Here is an 18,144-nt window from a genome sequence, read left to right as displayed (position 1 = left end):
TTAAATACAAGATAAGTTGCATCTCTAGTTCTCAAATAATTTTTGGCAGATTTGCCAAAAATTCAGTCATTATACAGACATAGAGACTCTTGAATTTGTAGTAGTTTACTTCAAATTACTACAGTATTTCGAAAACAATATTTATTGTTGATTTAAATAAACATTGTTATTTATTTTTTGAGTCAGAGCTTGTTCTCTCTCCCAGGTTGGAATGCAGTGGCGGGATCTTGGCTTACTGCAACCTCCACCTTCTGGGTTCAAACAATTCTCGTGCCTCAGCCTCCTGAGTTGCTGGGATTACAGGCCTGCACCACTATGCCCAGCTAAGTTTTGTATTTTTAGTAGAGATGGGATTTTGCCATGTTGGCCAGTCTGGTCTGAAACTCTTGGCCTCAAGTGATCCTCCTGCCTCAGCCTCCCAAAGTGCTGGGATTATAGGTGTTAGCCACTGTGCCTGGCCAAACATTGTTGACTTAAATCAACAATGTTTGTTGCTGATTTCCATTAAAGGCTAGAAATTACTGGCCGGGTGCGGTGGCTCACGCCTGTAATCCCAGCACTTTGGGAGGCTGAGGCAGGTGGATCGAGGCAGGTGGATCGAGGTCAGGAGCTCGAGACCATCCTGGCTAACATGGTGAAACCTCATCTTTACTAAAAATACAAAAAATTAGCTGGGCATGGTGGCGGGCCCCTGTAGTCCCAGCTACTAGGGAGGCTGAGGCAGGAGAATGGTGTGAACCCGGGAGGTGGAGCAAAAAAAAAAAGACTCGAAATTACTGCAATGTCCACCATTAAGTTTCTGATAAATAAATAAATTTTAAAAACGTTCATACATACTGGACTAGATTAAACCACACCACAAAACAGAACTCTATCTATATCAGAAAACATTGCTTAATTTTAGGGAAAATGATATACATTTGTATACTAAAGTGCAATAATCCTCAGGATAGAGCAAGTGAAGAGATTATAGCACAGAACCATTCTTTGATTCTGTTTGCTTCTCAAATATTTCAAATACTTGCTTTACAAATATATAATATTTCCTTTTGAAACATGCCTCATATTCTTAGTATCTTTGTGCTGTGTTCAAAAGTAGGGTAGCATGGCCTTCTCAGGCAGTTCTGCTTGGACATGAGCACAGCACGCTCTCTTGTACCTCTCCTCCCTGTTCCCAACTGTTACAAACACAGTGAATATTTATTTGGTCCACAACTGGGGACAGTAGAAAGGACACCAGCTTGGAATCAGTTCGGACCTGTGTCTGCTGCACAGCTGAATCCCTGGGAAAGTAAGTTACTTAATCTTTCTGAGTCTGAATTTTTTCACCTGGCATATGGCAATGAAAATACATATATCTCAGATCTACTATGAGGACTAACAGAGGTAAATAAAGCACATAAACCCTTAGCACAATGCTAGGTGTATAATAGATGCTTCGTAAATGAGAATTATCATTATTTTAGTTCAGTGTCTAAAGGACTTGTTTAGGTTTTTTAATGTCTGCTTTCACAATTCTCTTTCAATGGGTAAATTCAAAAGCCCAAGCCTCCTCTGGTATGCTACTCTGGAAAGTTAAGTGCTTGTGAGTGTCTTGTTTTGTTTTTTTTTAACCATTTTTTAAAGCAAAATTTTCTACTTTCCTTTCTTACGACCATGGAGTCATTTAAAGAAGAAGAATGCTCTTATCCTCTTGATTTCCAAAGGGAGTTTAACTTTAAGACGCTTTTTGTGTGCTTATGGTTAAATGTATTAGTCTACATTATAAGTTGAATATTACATATTATTCATCGTGTAGAAGCCCATCTAGCAAGACAGCCATAGTTTAAAACAGATGAATAGTGTGAACTAAAAACTAAAGCTTGCGAAAATACCTATATTATGCCCCCTAATTGATCTAAATTATATAGTAAGAATATAGCCTTTGTAAGAAATTTTAAAAAATGTTTATTTTTTTTAATTTCCAGCTCTTTTAGTGTAGCATGGCAGAAAGAACAATGCCTATGCCCACACAAATACCTGCTGATGGAGATACAGTTAAGTATATCTTTCAAATATAACTCTGCATTTTGTACTTCGGTAAGATTACATAGCTTAAAAATATTGACTTGGTAACTGATGTAGGCATAGATGATAAAGTTTGCTTGTTATGTTTGGGCATGAATTAGCTTTTATGCTAATTGGAGTTTTAAGTATCAATGGTGATTTAGATAATTGTTACATGTTTTTTGAGTCCAATGACCTTGTTAGCAGTGCAACAGACTATTTCTATTTAACACCAAAGAAATTCAAAGTAAAACTTCTGAATCTCCCAATAAATGAGAAGAACAGTGCTGTTTTGATGGATATATTTGCAGAATGTATGCACTGACAATAAATAATTTTTTAATGAAGTTATTTTAGCAAATGGTTGGATGGCTGCTTGCTGATTGCTTTACTGAGTGTGAAGTTAGAGCAAGTTTTTTTTCCTTTTTTTTTTTTTGAGACTGAATCTGGCTCTGTTGCTTAGGCTGGAGTGCAGTGGCATGATCTCAGCTCACTGCAACCTCTGCCTCGTGGGTTCAAGTGATTCTCCTGCCTCAGCCTCCCAAGTAGCTGGGATTACAGGCACCTGCCTTCATGCCTGGCTAACTTTTGGATTTTTTTTTTAGTAGAGACAGGGTTTCACCATGTGGGCCAGGCTGTTCTTGAACTCCTGACCTCAGGTGATCTACCAGCCTCAGTCTCCCAAAGTATTGGGATTATAGGCATGAGCCACTGTGCCTGGCCATTGCTTTTCATAAATAACCATCAAAGGAATTTCTCAGAGACTGAAACATTGGCCTATGCTCATTCCATTTTATCTTTGGGCTGTCTTGTTTAACAAATCATGGTTAATACTCCTTTGTTCACATGACTCTAAAACATAAAATTTTAGGATTAGAAGGGATCCCAAAAGCCAATTAGTCAAACATTATGCAAATGCTTATATGCAAATGCTAGCAACAAATCCTTTAGCAAGTGTCTTAGTCTGTTTGGGCAGCTATAACAAAATACCTCAGACTTGGTAATTTATAAACAATAGAAATGCATTACTCACAGTTCTAGAGGATGGGAAGTCCAAGATCAAAGCACCAGCAGGTTTGGTGTCAGGTGGGGGCTTACTCTCTGCTTCAAAAATGGCTTCTAGCTGTGTCCTCACATGGCAGGAGAAGCAAACAGTGCCCCTCAAGCTTCTGTTATAAAAGCACTAGTCCTATTCATGTGGGTGGAGCCATATGACCTAATTACTTCTCCAAGGCCCCCTCTGTTTTTTATAAAATTTAAATGATACGTAATATTAATACACATTGATGGGGTACATGCAATATTTTGTTATATGCATAGAATACATAATAATCAAGTCAGGGTATTTCATGTATCTATTACCTCGAATATTTATTATTTCTATGTTTTGGGAACATTTTAAATCCCCTCTTTTAGCTATTTTGAAATATACAATACATTGTTATAAACTGTAGTCTCCCTACTCTGCTATAGAACATTAGAACTTATTTCTTCTGCCTAACTGAATGTTTGAACCCACCAGCCAACCTCTGTTCATCCCCCTACTACTCACACACCCTTCCCAGCCTCTGGTAGCTATCATTCTACTCTACCTCTATGAGGTCAACTTTTTAAGCTGATGCATATGAGTGACATATTTGTCTTTCTGTGTCTGACTTACTTCACGTAACATAACGACCTCTAGTTCCATCCATGTTAATGCAAATAACAGGTTTTCATTTTTTTGTGTGGCCAAATTGTATTTTTTTTTTTTTTGAGATAGAGTTTCACTCTTGTTGCCTAGGCTGGAGTGCAATGGCATGATCTCAGCTCACTGCAACCTCTGCCTCCCAGGTTCAATTGATTCTCCTGCCTCAGCCTCCCAAGTAGCTGGGATTACAGGCATGTGCCACCATGCCTGGATAATTTTGTATTTTTAGTAGAGATGGAGTTTCACCATATTGGGCAGGTTGGTTTCAAACTCCTGACCTCAGGTGATCCACCCGCCTCAGCCTCCCAAAGTGCTGGGATTACAGGCGTGAGCCACCACGCCTGGCCCCAAATAGTATTTAAATGTGTATATATACAACTTTTTAATCCATATATCTGTTGATGGACACTTAGGTTGATTCTGTATTTTTGCTGTGGTGAATACTGGTTCAATAAACACAGGGATGCAGAGATCTCTTCTATATACTGATTTTTTTTTTCCTTTGGGTATATACCCAGTAGTGGGATTGCTAGATCATATGGTAGTTCCATTTATAGTGGAAACAAAGAATGAGAGAAAGAGAGGGAGGAAGGGAGAGAAGGATAAAAGAAGTGAAGGGAGGGATTGAAAAAAGAGTGACTAGGATCATAAGAGAACTTAAGTTTCCATATCTTAGCTATTATAAATAATGCTGTAATGAACACAGAGCATCACACATCCTGATTTAAAATTATATTACAAAGCTATAGTAATCAGTATAGTATGGTACCATCATAGAAACAGAAACATAGACCAGTGAAACACAATAGAGCTCCCAGAAATAAATCCAAACATTCATGGTTAGCTAATTTTTGAAAAGGGCACCAAGAGGACATAATGAGGAAAAAAATCATCTCTTCACCAAATGGTTCCAGGAAAACTGAATTTCTATATGCAAAAGAATGATATTGGACCATTATCTTATACTATACCAGAAAACCAACTCAAAATAGATAAAAGACCTAAAAGTAAGACCTGAAATCATAAAACTCTGAGAAGAGAACATAGGGGAAAATGTCCTTGACATTGGTCTTGACAATACTTTTTTTTGTTTGAGACGGAGTTTCGCTCTTGTTGCCCAGGCTAGAGTGCAATGGCGCTATCTCTGCTTACTGCAATCTCCGCCTCCCAGGTTCAAGCAATTCTCCTGCCTCAGCCTCCCAAGTAGCTGGGATTATAGGAGCCCACCACCATGCCTGGCTAATTTTGGAGGCTGAAAACTGGACATCTTATGTAGAACCATAGAAACTGAGATAAGTAGATTTTATGTCTGAAACTGACATGCCTTTTCTTTTACCAGGCCTTTAGTACAGAGGTTTGTGTTTCTCTGAGTAAAGCTGGGCTTGAGATTTGATGTTGCTATAGTGTGATTCTTACTACTCTATGGGCTTTTTTTTGGGGATAGAGTTTCGCTCTTGTTGCCCAGGCTGGAGTGCAGTGGCACAATCTCTGCTCATTGCAACCTCTGCCTCCTGGGTTCAAGCGATTCTCCTGCCTCAGCCTCCTGAGTAGCTGGGATTATAGGCATGCACCACCACGCCTGGCTAATTTTGTATTTTTAGTGGAGAGGGAGTTTCTCCATGTTGGTCAGACTGGTCTCAAACTCTCAACCTCAGGTGATCTGCTCGCCTCTGCCTCCCAAAGTGCTGGGATTACAGGCATGAGCCACCGTGCCTGGCCTACCCTATGGGCTTTGAATGCCTCTGGTGATACCTTGTGTGGAGGGTGGAGTTGGTTTGCCAGAGGATGTTTTTCTGATGATGATTTCGCCTTCAACATTAAGTCTTCCTTTTGTGCTATGCCTTAGAAAGAGTATGTCTCTTGCAATATCTCTTGCAAAGAATATGTATCTTGACAGCAGTTAGCCTGGTGATGAAGGTACGTGAGAATACTTTTTTATTTGATTGCCAGTCTTAGGCAAACACTCTGCCTCTGGGCCCCAGGAATATGACCTTCTCTTTCTCTTCTTCTGACATGGTTCTGAATCCATTGTGAATTTCTGCACATCTTCTAGGGCTTCAAGCTTTCTTTGTGTTCCCTACTTTCAGGAGCAATGTGCTTTCACCAGCACCCTAAGAGAGTGCTTCTTGGCTCTTCACCCATAGATGAAGGCTTTTTTATTCCGTAGAGGAGAAAGTTCTGAGTGGAGCTTCTTGCCAGCATCGCTGCTGTTGCATGTTCCAGTTCTGTAACTTGAGAGAGGGTTTTTTTTTTTCCCGAGTTCTATCAATCTTTCACTGAATGTCTAGTTGAGTTCAAGGAGAAAGTTTTCAAGGAGCTACAGATTATTTTTTGTTCTGCAAAAAAGAAACATGCTCCCCTCCCTTCCCCTCCCCTCCCCTCCCCTCCCTTCTTTTCTTTTCTTTTCTTTTCTCTTCTCTTCTCTTCTCCTCCCCTCCCCTCCCCTCCCCTCCCCTCCCCTTTCCTTTTCTTTCCCTTTTCTTTTCTTTTCGAGACAGAGTTTTGCTCTTGTTGCCCAGGCTGGAGTGCAATGCCTCAATCTTGGCTCACTGCAGCCTCTGCCTCCTGGGTTCAAGCGATTCTCCTGCCTCAGCCTCCTGAGTGGTTGGGATTACAGGCATGCGCCACCACGCCTGGCTAATTTTGTATTTTTATTAGAGACGGGGTTTCACCATGTTGGTCAGTCTGGTCTCAAACTCCCGACCTCAGGTGATCCTCCTGCCTCAGCCTCTCAAAGTGCTGGGATTAGAGGTATAAGCCACCATGCCCATCCTGTTTTCTTTTTTTTAAATTTGAGATAGAGTCTCGCTCTGCCACCCAGGCGGGAGTGCAGTGGCACAATCTTGGCTTACTGCAACCTCCACTTCCCGGGTTCAACTGATTCTCGTGCATTAGCCTCCTGAGTAGCTGAGATTACAGACATGCACCACCACGCCCAGCTAATGTTTGTATTTTTAGTAGAGATGGGGTTTCACCATGTTGGCCAAGCTGCTCTCAAACTCCTGACCTCAAGTGATCTGCCTGCCTCGGCCTCCTGAAGTGTTGGGATTATAGGTGTGAGCTACCGCACCTGGCCTGCACTTGTTTTCATCTCAGCGCTATTCACAATAGCTGAGACAAGGAATCAACCTAGGTGTCCATCAATGGCAGATTGGATTAAAAAATGTGGTACATGGCCAAGCATGGTGGCTCACACCTGTAACCCCAGCACTTTCGGAGGCCGAGACAGGCAGATCACCTGAGGTCAGGAGTTTGAGACCAGGCTGGCCAACATGGTGAAACCCTGTCTCTACTAAAAATACAAAAAATTAGCCAGGCATGATGGTGGGCACCTGTGATCCCAGCTATTTGGGAGGCTGAGGCAGGAGAATCGCTTGAACCCGGGAGGTGGAGATTGCAGTGAGCTGAGATCACACCACTGCGCTCCAGCCTGGGCGACAGAGCAAGATTCCGTCTCAAAAAAAACAAAAAAGTGGTACATATACACCATGGAATACTATGCAGCTATAAAAAATGAAATGTGTCCTTTGCAGCAACATGGGTGCTGCTGGAGGCCATTATCCTAAGTGAATTAATACATGAACAGAAAACCAAATACCACATGTTCTCATTTATAAGTGGGGGTAAACATTGGGTACTCATAGACATATGAGTATGAGACTCATGCCATAGATGGCAACCATGGACACTGAGGACTACTAGAGGGTAAGGGAGGGAGGGGGTGAGGGCAGAAAATCTACCTATTGAGTACTATGCTCAGTACCTGGGTGATGGGATCATTCACACCCCCAACTCAGCACATTCAGTATTCCCACATAACAAACCTGCACATGTACTCTCTGAATCTAAAAGTTGAAATTACAAATAAAAATTAAATACATACATTAAATGAAACCTTAATAAATTAAAAAATATAATTAATATACTTTGTATTCTCTACTTAGAATGACAGATTTCCAAATAAGGACAAATAAAAACCAAACCAGAAAACAAACAATAAAAAGCAGCTGCAGGCCTGGGCATGGTGGTTCACACCTGTAATCCCAGCACTTTGGGAGGGTGAGGCAGGTGGATCACGAGGTGAGGAGTTCAAGACCAACCTGGCCAACATAGTGAAACCCCGTCTCTATTAAAAATACAAAAATTAGCTGGGCATGGTGGCATGGCTATAATCCCAGCTACTCAGGAGGTTGAGGCAGGAGAATTGCTTGAACCAGGGAGGCAGAAGTTGCAGTGAGCCGAGATTGCGCCACTGCACTCCAGCCTGGTCAACAGAGCGAGACTCTGTCTCAAAAAAAAAAAGAAAAGAAAAAAGCACCTACAGATGATTCCTGTTTATGGCTCAAACTTTTTACTTGTCAGGCAAGGCATGTTCTAGCAATTTGCTCCTTGCTTTAGAACTCTTCTCACTGATGTCTGCGTCTTTCTTGCCTAGAAAAGTTGATGCTCCCATCTTGTCTTTTCCTGTGGGTTTCTGTCTCTCCTTCAATTCTGGAACAATTGCTTGACCTGAAACATCAGTACTAGGATGAGTTTTTAAAAAGTTGTGATCTGGCTGGGCGCGGTGGCTCACGCCTGTAATCCCAGCACTTTGGGAGGCCGAGGCGGGTGGATCATGAGGTCAGGAGATCGAGACCATCTTGGCTAACACGGTGAAACCCCATCTCTACTAAAAATACAAAAAATTAGTTGGGCGCAGTGGCGGGCGCCTGTAGTCCCAGCTACTCGGGAGGCTGAGGCAGGAGAATGGCATGAACCTGGGAGGCAGAGCTTGCAGTGAGCCGAGGTAGCGCCACTGCACTCCAGCCTGGGCGAAAGAGCGAGGCTCCGTCTCAAAAAAAAAAAAAAAAAAGTTGTGATCTTGCCTTAGTCCATTATTTTATTCCTGTAGTATTAGTAGTGATGTCTTTTTTCCTGCTCTCCCCATCTCTGAGGAGAAACTAGAAATGAATATAACTGATTTTTGTATACTGACTTTGTATCTTGTAATTTTGATATATTCTCTTAGTAGTTCTGGTAGATGCTCTGTAGATTCTTGTATATTTTCTACCTTTTTTCAATATAAAATAACAAACTTTTGAATATTTATGCTTTTTGTTTGCCTTATTGACTGGTAAGAACCTCCAGTACAGGCCGGGTGCGGTGGCTCACACCTGTAATCCCAGCACTTTGGGAGGCTGAGGTGGGCAGATCACAAGGTCAGGAGATTGAGACCATCCTGGCTAACATGGTGAAACGCCACCTATACTAAAAATACAAAAAATTATCCGGGCATGGTGGCAGGTGCCTATGGTCCCAGCTACTCAGGAGGCTGAGGCAGGAGAATAGCGTGAACCTGGGAGGCGGAGCTTGCAGTGAGCCGAGATCGCACTATTGCACTCCAACCTGGGTGACAGAGCGAGACTCCGTCTCAAAAAAAAAAAAAAAAAAAAAAAGAACAATGTCTAAAAATGGCAAGAGCTGACATCTCTGCTTTATTTTCAATCTTGTGAAGAAAGCACTCAGATGTTTACTATTAAGTATGATGTTAGATTTAAATTTTTTTCTAATACAGTTTTTGTCAGATTGATGAAGTTCTTTAATTCTTATTTTACTAATAGACTTTAAAAATCACAAGTGGGTATTCAATTCAATTAATCAAATATAATATTTTTCATTTATTAAGTCAGTCATATGGTGGTTTTACTTTATACTATTAATATGGTGAAATATGTTTATTGATTTTTTAATTTTTTTTTTGAGAGGGTTTTACTCAGTTACCCAGGCTGCAGTGCAGTGGCACAGTCATAGCTCACTGAAAACTCAAACTCCTGGGCTTAAGTGATCCTCCCGCCTCAGCCTCCAGAGTAGCTGGGATGATGAGCATGTACCACCACACCCAGCTATTTTTTTAGTTTTTATTTTCAGTAGAGACAGGGTTTCACTATGTTGCTTAGATTGGTCTTGAACTCCTGAGCTGAAGCGATCTTCCAGCCTCAGCCTCCCAAATTTCTGGGATTACAGGCATGAGCCACCATGCTGAGCCCTTACTTTTTAATTTTTATGGGTACATAGCAGGTTTATATATTTATGGGGCACATGAGATATTTTGTTATAGGCACACAATGTGTAATAATCATATCAGGATAAATGGAGTATCCACTACCTTAAGTATTTTTCATTTCTTTGTGTTAGAAACATTTCAATTGTACTCTTCATTCTTCTAAAATGTACAATTTATTGTTGACTATAGTCACCCTGTTGTGCTACCAAATACTGGGCCTTATTCATTCTTTCTAACTATATCCTTGTACCCATTAACCATCCCCTCACCATCCCCACTACCCTTCTTAGCCTCTGGTAACCATCCTTCCACTCTCTATCTCTATGAGTTCAATTGTTTTAATTTTTAGCTCCCACAAGTAAGTGAGAACATGTGAAGTTTGTCTTTCCATGACTTGCTTATTTCACTTAACATAATGTTAGGTTCCATCCATGTTGTTGGAAATGACAAGATCTCATTCTTTTTGGTGGTTGAATAGTATTCCATTGTGTATATGTACCACATTTTCTTTGTCCATTCATCTGTTGATGGACATTTAGGTTGCTTCCAAATCTTGCCTAGTGTGAATAGTGCTGCAATAAGCATGGGAGTGTAGATATCTCTTCAATGTACTAATTTCTTTCTTTTGGGTAGATACCTAGCAGTGGGATTGCTGGATCATAGGTAGTTCTATTTTTAGTTTTTTGAGGGACCTTCATATGTTCTCCATACTAATTCACATTCCCACCAACAGTGTAAGAGGGTTCTCTTTTTTTCCACATTTTCGCCAGCATTTGTTATTGCCAGTCTTTTGGGTAAAAACCACTTTAACTCAGGTGAGATGATATATCATTGTAGGTTTGATTGGAATTTCTCTGATGGTCAATGATGTTGAGCACCTTTTTATATACCTGTTTGCCATTTGTATGTCTTCTTTTGAGACATGTGTATTCCAATCACTTGCCGGTTTTTAAATTAGATTATTAGATTTTTTCCTATTGAGTTATTTGAGCTTCTTACATATTCTGGTTATTGATCCCTTATCAGGTGGATAGTTTGCAAATATTTTCTCCCATTCAATGGGTTGTCTCCTCACTTTGTTGATCACCTTCTTTGCTGTGTAGAAGCTTTTCAGTTTCATATGATCCCATTTGTCCATTTTTGCTTTGGTTTCCTGTGCTTGTGGGGCATTATCCAAGAAATATTTGCCCAGGTCAATGTCCTGGAAAGTTTCCCCAATCTTTTCTTTTAGTAGGTTCATAGTTTCACGACTTAGATTTATGTCTTTAATCCATTTTTATTTGATTTTTATATATGATGAGAGCTAGGAGTCTGTTTTCATTCTTTTACATATGGATATCCAATTTTCCCAGCACAATTTATTGAAGAGACTCTTCTTTCCTCACTGTATGCTATTAGCACCTTCATCAAAAATGAGTTCACTGTACATGTCTGAATTTATTTCTGAGTTCTGTATTCTGTTCCATTGGTCTATGTGTCTGTTTTCATGCTGGTACCATGCTGTTTTGGTTATTGTAGTTCTGTATTATAATTTGAAGTCAAGTAATGTGATTCCTTCAGTGTACCCAGAATACTCAGCATTGCTTTGAGTATTCTGTGTCTTTTGTGGGTACGTGTAAATTTTAGGATTATTTTTTCTATTTCTTTTTTCTTTTCTTCTTCTTCTTCTTTTTTTTTTTTTTAGAAAGAGTCTCGCTCTGTTGCCCAGGCTGGAGTGCAGTGGCATGATCTCGGCTCACTGCAAGCTCTGCCTCCTGGGTTCACGCCATTCTCCTGCCTCAGCCTCCCGAGTAGCTGGGACTACAGGCGCCAGCCACCACGCCCGGCTAACTTTTTGTATTTTTAGTAGAGATGGGGTTTCACTGTGTTAGCCGGGATGGTCTCGATCTCCTGACCTCATGATCCGCCCGCCTCGGCCTCCCAAAGTGCTGGGATTACAGGCGTGAGCCACCGCGCCCAGCCATTTTTTTTGTATTTTTAGTAGAGACAGGGTTTCACCATGTTAGCCAGGTTGGTCTCGATCTCCTGACCTCGATCGACCCACCTCAGCCTCCCAAAGTGCTGGGATTACAGGCGTGAGCCACCGCGCCCGGCCTGTTTTTTCTATTTCTGTGGAGAATGTCATTGGTATTTTGATAGGGATTGAGTTAAATATGTAGATTGCTTTCGGTGGTACGAACATTTTAAAGATATTGATTCTTTCAGTCCATAAACATGGAATATCTTTTCATTTTTTTGTGTCCGCTTCAATTTCTTGCATCAGTATTTTATAATTTATCATTTATTGATTTTTGAGTGCTGAATTAACCTTGCATTTCTAGAATAAATGCCAATTGTTTTAATCTATAATCTTTTTTATATACAGGTGAATTGATTTAGTAATGTTTTGTTAAGATAAAAAAAAAAAACTCCATGCAGTATGATTTCTTCTAAATGAAATTCTAGAAAAAGTAAAACTACAGCAACTGAAAACGGATGAGAGGTTTCCAGGGCTGAGGGATGAGGGTTATGAATTGACTGAATTAGGGGCTAAGAGGGAAAGCTTTAGGTATGTCAGAAATGTTCTATATGGTGATCATGATGGTGATTACATTACTGTACACATTTGTTAAAATTTATCAAATTGTGCACATAAAGTTGGTGAATTTTATTACATATAAATTATTCCTCAATAAAGCTAGCTAATTAACATATATAGAATTTTAGTAGAAAAAAGCAAGTTGCAGAATGTTTGCTTTTTTTGTGTGAGATAGAGTTTCACTCTTGTAGCCCAGGCTGGTGTGCAATGGCGCGATCTTGGCTTACTGCAACCTCTGCCTCCCGGGTTCAAGCAATTCTCCTGTCTTAGCCTCCTGAGTAGCTGGGGTTACAGGCCTCCGCCACCATGACTGGCTAATTTTTTTTTGGTATTTTTAGTAGAGACCAGGTTTCATCACGCTGGCCAGGCTGGTCTTGAACTCCTGACTTCTGGTGATCTGCCCACTACAGCCTCCCAAAGTGCTGGGATTACAGGCATGAGCCACTGTACCCGGCCATGTATGTGTCTTTAAAATTTAATACCTCTATATTTGTGTATATAAAAGTATTTTTTAATGTCTAGAATCATAAAAATCATAAAAATAGGGAAAAGAGGAAGGAGATAGGATGTGGGGAATAGTCAAATGGAATATTATCTTTTATTTCAATATTTCAGTTGTTAAGAAAAATTTATTTGCACAATTACTAGTTGTACAATTAAAATTAATTATGGTAGTAAAAAAGAATTTTTGCAGCTATGCACATGACAGAAATTAATGTATAATTTTCTCTTTTTGTGATGTCTTTGCCAGGTGTTTTTTGTTCGTTTGTTTGTTTTTTTGAGATGGAGTCTCACTCTGTCACCCAGGCTGGAGTGCATGGTGTAATCTCGGCTCACTTCAACCTCTGCCTCCTGGGTTCAAGGGATTCTCCTGCCTCAGCCTCCCAGGTAGCTGGGATTACAGGCATGTGCCACCATGCCCGGCTAATTTTTTGTATTTAGTAGAGGTGGAGTTTCACCATGTTGGTCAGGCTGGTCTCGAACTCCTGACCTCAGGTGATCCACCCGCCTCGACCTCACAGAGTGCTAGGATACAGGCATGAGCCACCGCCCCTGGCCTGTCAGGTGTTTATATTGCCATTATATCTGGTTTCATAAAATACATTGGAAAAAATTGCCCCCTCTTCTGTTTTGTAGAGAGTTTGTGTGAATTTTTCTTTTAACTGCTTGTTGATAGAATTCAATAATGAAACCAGCAGGGCCTGAAGATTTCTTTGTGGAAAGGTTTTTGGCTATAATTTCTTCAATAGATACATGACTATTTAGATTTCCTATTTCTCATTGTGTCATTTTTATAATTTTTTTTTCCAATGAAATTTATTTATTTTCAAGTTTGTTGGCAAAAGAGTTATTTCAAAATCATTGGCAAAATGTGTTCATAAATGTGTTTATAGTAGTCTAATTTTGTTATCTGTGTGGTCTGTAGTAATGTTCTCCCATTTCTGCTATGAGCAATTTGTGTTTTGGGTGTTTTTTGTTTGTTTGGTTTTTGTTTTTTTGAGATGGCGTCTTGCTCTGTTGCCCGGGCTGGAGTGCAGTGGTGCGATCTTGGCTCACCGCAACCTCTGCCTCCCAGGTTCAAGTGATTCTCCTACCTCAGCCTCCTGAGTAGCTGGTATTACAGGCGTGTGCCACCATGCCCGGCTAATTTTTGTATTTTTAGTAGAGACGGGGTTTTTCCATGTTGGTCAGGCTGGTCTCGAACTCCTGACCTCAGGTGATCTCCCTGCCTCAGCCTCCCAAAGTGCTGGGATTACAGGCGTGAGCCACCACACACGGCTGTTTTGGGTGTTTTTATTAGTCCAGCTAGGTGTTTATCAATCTTATCAATCTTTTCAAAGCAGCAAATTTTTGCTTATTTAATTTTCTCTAAGACCTATTTCCTATTTCTTTGCTTTCTGCTTTTATTTATTTATTTTTGAGATGTAGTCTCCCTCTGTCACCCAGGCTGGAGTGCAGTGTTCCGATTTCAGTTCACTGCAACCTCTGCCTCCCTGGTTCAAGGGATTCGCCTGCCTCAGCCTCCCGAGTAGCTGGGATTACAGGCTCCCGCCACCATGCCTGGCTCATTTTTATATATTTAGTAGAGACAGGGTTTCACTATGTTGGCCAGGCTGGTCTCGAACTCCTAACCTCAAGTGATCCTCCTGCCTCGGCCTTTCAAACTGCTGGGATTTCAGGCGTGAGCCAACGTCACCGGCCAAGCTTTCTGCTTTTATCTTAATTTTATAATTTTTGTTTTTCTCCTGGAATTTTTGTCTTTTTACTCATTGTGTATGCACACTTTCCTTTATGTCTCTGCACAGTTATAATAGCTATTTTAAAATCTCTATTAGTAGGCCGGGCGCAGTGGCTCATGCCTGTAATCCCAGCACTTTGGGAGGCTGAGGCGGGCGGATCACAAGGTCAGGAAATCGAGACCATCCTGGCTAACACGGTGAAATCCCATCTCTACTAAAAATACAAAATATTAGTCAGGTGTAGTGGCGGGTGCCTGTGGTCCCAGCTACTCGGGAGGCTGAGGCAGGAGAATGGCATGAACCTGGGAGGCGGAGCTTGCAGTGAGCCATCGTACCACTGCACTCCAGCCTGGGCGGCAGAGCAAGACTCCGTCTCAAAAAAAAAAAAAAAATTATCTGTTAGTAGATTGGGCTCAGTGGCTCACACTTGTAATCCCAGCCCTTTGGAGGCTAAGGCAGGAGGATTGTTTGAGCTCAGGAGTTCAAGACCAGCCCGAGCAACATGGTGCAACCCCGTCTGTACCAAAAATACAAAAATTAGCCAGGTGCAGTGGATCACACCTGTAATCCCAGCACTTTGGAAAGCCGAGGCAGGCTCATCACCTGAGGTCAGGAGTTCGAGACCAGCCTGGCCAACATGGTGAAACTCCTTCTCTACAAAAAATACAAAAGTTGGCTGGGCATGGTGGCGCGTGCATATAGTCCCAGCTTTTCGAGAGGATGAGGCTGGAGAATTGCTTGAGCCCGGGTGATGGAGGTTGCAGTGAGTCGAGATCTCAGCTTTCTGCAACCTCAGGCTCCCAGGTCGATTAGCATGTTCTTGTTTTATAAAGGTACAAAATAAATGTAGACAACATCTACTGAGCTGATTGTTGATGCTTCTACCTTAACATCTTTCCTACTGATTTATAATTCCTTTATTCTCACATATACTAAAACATTTTTAAAGCGTGTTAATTTAGATAAAAAGGTATTTTGTATTCCTCATAAAATGGTGTTAAGAACTGTGAAGCATGCTGAGCTGTCATTGCAAAGTGGTATTTAATGTGTTTATAGGTGTGGAGGGGGTTGTATAATTCCCATTTTTAAAATAGAAGTGCTTAGAAATAAAAAATGAATTATCTTTTAACCTTTTAAAAATGATCAGTTGGTAACTTTGTGTGTAATACTGATGGATTTCTAATTTTCTAGAATGGTGTTATTAGTAGTAGATTTCTTCGATATAACACAAGTCCTCAGAGGGTATATAACAAATTTGAAGTATACATCATTTGATTTTTAAAAAATTTCAAATTGATTTTGGTTTCCTCACATATGTAGAGGATCTCCAGCTTACAATCATTCAACTTAAATTGTTGACTCTATGATAGTGCTGTTTTTCACTTTATTCGATAAATTACATGAGATACTTAATTCTTTATTATAACATAAGCTTTGTGTTAGTTGATTTTGCCCAACTGTAGGCCAATGTAAGTGTTCTGAGCATGTTTAAGGCAGGTAAAGCTGAGCTATAATGTTCAGTTTTGTTATGTGTGTTAAATGCAGTTTTGACTTACAATATGTTCAATTTAGGAGGGGTTTCTTGGGACATAGCCTCATCATAAGTTGAGAAGCATCTGGATTAACGTGTGGGATTTCCTCAATATATTAATATGCTGCAGCAGAATGAAAGGATGTTAAAGTTTTTTTCTTTTTTCTTATGGAAGAAATAATTTATTATGTTACAGTAATACATTAGAGTTTCTTGTAGTATTTCCTTAATTCCCTATTTAATTAATTAATTAATTAATTTATTTTTTGAGACACAGTTTTACTCTGTCACCCAGGCTGGAGTGCAGTGGTGTGCTCTTGCCTCACTGCAACCTCCGCCTCCCGGGTTCAAGTGATTCTCCTGCCTCAGCCTCCTGAGTAGCTGGGATTACAAGCGTGCACCACCACTCCCGGCTAATTTTGTATTTTTAGTAGAGATGGGGTTTCACAATGTTGGCCAGGCTGGTCTCAAACTCCTGACCTCGTGATCCGCCCGCCTCAGCCTCCCAAAGTGCTGGGATTACAGGCATGAGCCACCGTGGCTGTCCCCTGTCTCTTTTAAAATTTAGAAACAGAGCCTCTTTGAGTGTGCTGAGAGATAGATTCACTTTATTTATAAAAATAATAGCCAAATCTATGTGTCTGAACACAGACTTCTATTTTCACAAATTTACTTAATATATTTGCATCTTGTCTGAGGTATGATAATCAAATGATAATCAATTCTAATTTATTTGATGTACTATAATCATTTTCCTTTCAAATGACTTCATTTTTTATTCTAACACAAAACTCTAAATTTTTGTTTTATTTAAGCAAAAAGAAAATAATATTCGTTGTTTAACTACGATTGGACATTTTGGTTTTGAATGTTTGCCCAATCAGTTGGTGAGCAGATCTATCCGACAAGGATTCACTTTTAATATTCTCTGTGTGGGTAAGTGTCAAACACCTCGTTTGAATTATTCCTTCATTTTTCCCAATGTTCATTTCAACTTATCTTAAGCAGTGTAACATTGATGCTATTAATTCAAATATATCTTCATGTTTACAGTGATTCTCATCTTGGCCATATTATGTAATCCTTTTATTTTTTGAGACAGGTTCTCACTCTGTTGCCCAGGCTGGAGTGCAATGGTGTGATTGTGGCTCACTGTAGCCTCAGCTGCCTGGGCTCAAGCAATCTGCCCACCTCAGCTTCCCAAAGTCCTGGGATTACAGGCATGAGACACCACACTCGACCTGTAATGATTGTTAAAAATTGACACATTCCTGTGCTCTTAAAAGTCTGATGTAGCTTAGTGTATACTTTCTTTCTCCATTATGTTAATGACTGAGAGAATCAGGGCTAGCATGTATATATATGTAATTTTTTTTTTTTTTTTTGAGACGGAGTCTCGCTCTGTCGCCCAGGCTGGAGTGCAGTGGCACAATCTCGGCTCACTGCAAGCTCCGCCTCCCAGGTTCATGCCATTCTCCTGCCTCAGCCTCCCAAGTAACTGGGGCTACAGGCACCCACCAATACGCCCGGCTAATTTTTTGTATTTTTAGTAGAGACGGGGTTTCACCGTGTTAGCCAGGATGGTCTTGATCTCCTGATCTCATGATCCGCCCGCCTCGGCCTCCCAAAGTGCTGGGATTACAGGCGTGAGCCACCGCGCCCGGCCTAGCATGTATACTTTCAAGGCCATCCCAGTCTTTGAAGTATTTGAGACCCTTTATTTATTTTTAAAATTAGTATTATTTTTAATTGAAAAATCATAGTTATTTACATGTATGGATACAATGTGAGGTTTTGCTATATGTTTACAATTTGGAATGATTCAATCAAGTGAATTAACATCTATTACCCGGTTTACTTATCATTTTTTTATGATGAGAGACATTTGAAATTAACTCTCTTGATTATTTTGAAATATACAATACATTGACTATAGTCACTCTGCTGTGCAATAGATCTCAAAACTTATTTCTACTCCTGTTTGAAACTTTGCTAAGGATGATGGCCTCTAGCTCC

At 40.4% G+C, this 18,144-nt stretch overlaps 1 protein-coding gene across 2 annotated transcripts in view; it reads left to right on the top strand.

Annotated features, from left to right (window-relative positions):
* Positions 1 to 1,211: 1,211 nt before the first annotated feature.
* Positions 1,212 to 18,144, top strand: part of SEPTIN14 (septin 14) — a 70,834-nt gene continuing 53,901 nt past the window's right edge. Inside the window, exons 1-3 of one of the 2 annotated variants that reach the window (XM_024241316.2) lie at positions 1,212 to 1,291; positions 1,968 to 2,036; positions 16,944 to 17,064. In XM_024241316.2, coding sequence (XP_024097084.1) covers positions 1,983 to 2,036; positions 16,944 to 17,064 — 175 coding nt within the window. In that variant the 5' untranslated portion in view covers positions 1,212 to 1,291; positions 1,968 to 1,982. Of the gene's footprint in view, positions 1,387 to 1,967; positions 2,037 to 16,943; positions 17,065 to 18,144 lie in introns of both variants that reach the window. The other variant, XM_054560528.1, reaches the window with a different exon arrangement.

This window comes from Pongo abelii, chromosome 6 (genome assembly GCF_028885655.2).
Source record: "Pongo abelii isolate AG06213 chromosome 6, NHGRI_mPonAbe1-v2.0_pri, whole genome shotgun sequence".
Lineage (NCBI taxonomy): Eukaryota > Metazoa > Chordata > Mammalia > Primates > Hominidae > Pongo > Pongo abelii.
This window is presented reverse-complemented; position numbering and strand designations above follow the sequence as displayed.